The sequence below is a fragment of the Austrofundulus limnaeus genome, unplaced genomic scaffold (genome assembly GCF_001266775.1).
Source record: "Austrofundulus limnaeus strain Quisiro unplaced genomic scaffold, Austrofundulus_limnaeus-1.0 Scaffold2050, whole genome shotgun sequence".
Lineage (NCBI taxonomy): Eukaryota > Metazoa > Chordata > Actinopteri > Cyprinodontiformes > Rivulidae > Austrofundulus > Austrofundulus limnaeus.
The window spans coordinates 23,217-24,879 of record NW_013954452.1 but is presented as its reverse complement, the minus strand read 5'-3'; the positions used below and the strand labels follow the sequence as shown (position 1 = coordinate 24,879).

At 46.1% G+C, this 1,663-nt stretch overlaps 1 protein-coding gene across 1 annotated transcript in view; it reads left to right on the top strand.

Moving 5' to 3' along the window:
• LOC106536951 (bone morphogenetic protein receptor type-2) overlaps positions 1–1,436 on the top strand; it is a gene marked incomplete at its 3' end in the record, with an annotated part of 14,052 nt that extends 12,616 nt beyond the window's left edge. The window contains 3 exon segments of the mRNA XM_014034315.1: positions 382–496; positions 1,041–1,201; positions 1,297–1,436. Of these exon segments, the coding sequence (XP_013889769.1) occupies positions 382–496; positions 1,041–1,201; positions 1,297–1,436 (416 nt within the window).
• Between the last annotated feature and the right edge of the window lie 227 nt (positions 1,437–1,663).

The window sequence follows — 1,663 nt, the reverse complement described above, 5'->3', positions numbered from 1 at the left end:
CATGTCTACTTCCTGTCTGGAGCCTAAAGCACACACACACACACACACACACACACACACACACACACACACACACACACACACACACACACACACACCTCTAAACCTAACTAGTGAAGCACAGCAGAGGACCAGGAAAAAATCCTCACTCTCCAACAATGACCTCTCCTCTTTGGTTAAAAGCATGATGGTCCTCACTCTGCAGCAGAAACAAGTACACACACACACACACACAAACTCAGTTTAGTCCGTTCTGGTTCCACAGTAACCCTGAATCAGGGACCATCAGTCCAGACATTTCTGCTGTTTCCTGTCTGTCTAGAAGCTAGACTGATCTCCAGACTGTTGTAAAGTTTCAGCCTGTGACCTGTGACCTTTCAGGGCAACCTGTCTCGGTATCTGACTGTCCACACTGTGGACTGGTTGACCTGCTGCAGGATGACCCATGGTGTGACCCGAGGACTGTCCTTCCTGCACTCTGAACTCAACAGAGGAGGTATGTGAAACCAAACAGGACTGTTATAGGGACTATTTTCTGCAGTGGATTAATCTCCATGAGTCTGTCTGTCAGAAGGTTTGGGTRYTTGACAGGCACTTCAGTCTTTGTTCTTGCTTAAGGAACATGAATAAAACTGTTTGAAGAACCTTTGAAGGAACATTCTTGTATGTTAGCTCTGTGGTTCTAACAGAACCCACTTTTACAGCTTCAGACGTCTTCAACCATCAGGTTTGATGTTTGTAATGAAAGTTGGTTTAAAGACCAGAGGGTGGTTTGTTCTCCATGCAGCAGTCTGAGGAACATCTGCTTCATCTTCTCTGTGACTTCACTCCAGTTTACAGCTGGAGCTGCACTTTCTGATGTCAGGAAAAGTTCTAGATTTTTAGATTGGTGGAAAACTGAATGTTCTTACAGCCCAAAGGTCGGTTCTTCCCAGAGACAGCAGCAGAGGTTCAGCCCAYGAGCTGTTTCAGATGTTCTGAGAACAAGAGGAGCTCCTCTCAGACCAGCTCTGTAACAGAACCTTCTTGTCTCCACTCAGACCAGTACAAACCAGCTGTAGCACACAGAGACCTGACCAGCAGGAACGTTCTGGTCCGTGCCGACCTGTCCTGTGTCCTCGCAGACTTTGGACTGTCCATGAAGCTCACAGGAACCAGGTCCAGTCAKTCTGGAGACGAGGACACCATGACCATCTCTGATGTAGGTGACAGTTCCCTGTTTTCCACCCAGAGCGTTGTGCACCTGTGGAACAGGTGTGAAATCAGCAGAGGGCCGAGCTAACGATCTGTTTGCAGGTGGGGACGGTCCGGTACATGGCTCCAGAGGTTCTGGGTGGAGCTCTGAACCTGAGAGACTGTGAGTCTGCTCTGAAACAAGTCGACGTCTACGCTTTGGGTCTGCTGTTCTGGGAGAGCTTCAGGAGGTGCTCTGACCTGTTNTTCACAGAGTTCAGCTGATGTCAGTGGAGAGTCTAGTTCTGATGACTGACTACTGGATAATTTTGGAAGTATTACTTTTTCCAAGAAACAGTCAATATCCTCATCTGATGGTATAGATTTTAATAAAATTGCATAAAAATACTATTTACTTTTTCCTGATCGAAAGTTGTATTCTCAGTTATGTCTTTAACACCAGAAATAGTTGATTTTTCTTTATTTATTT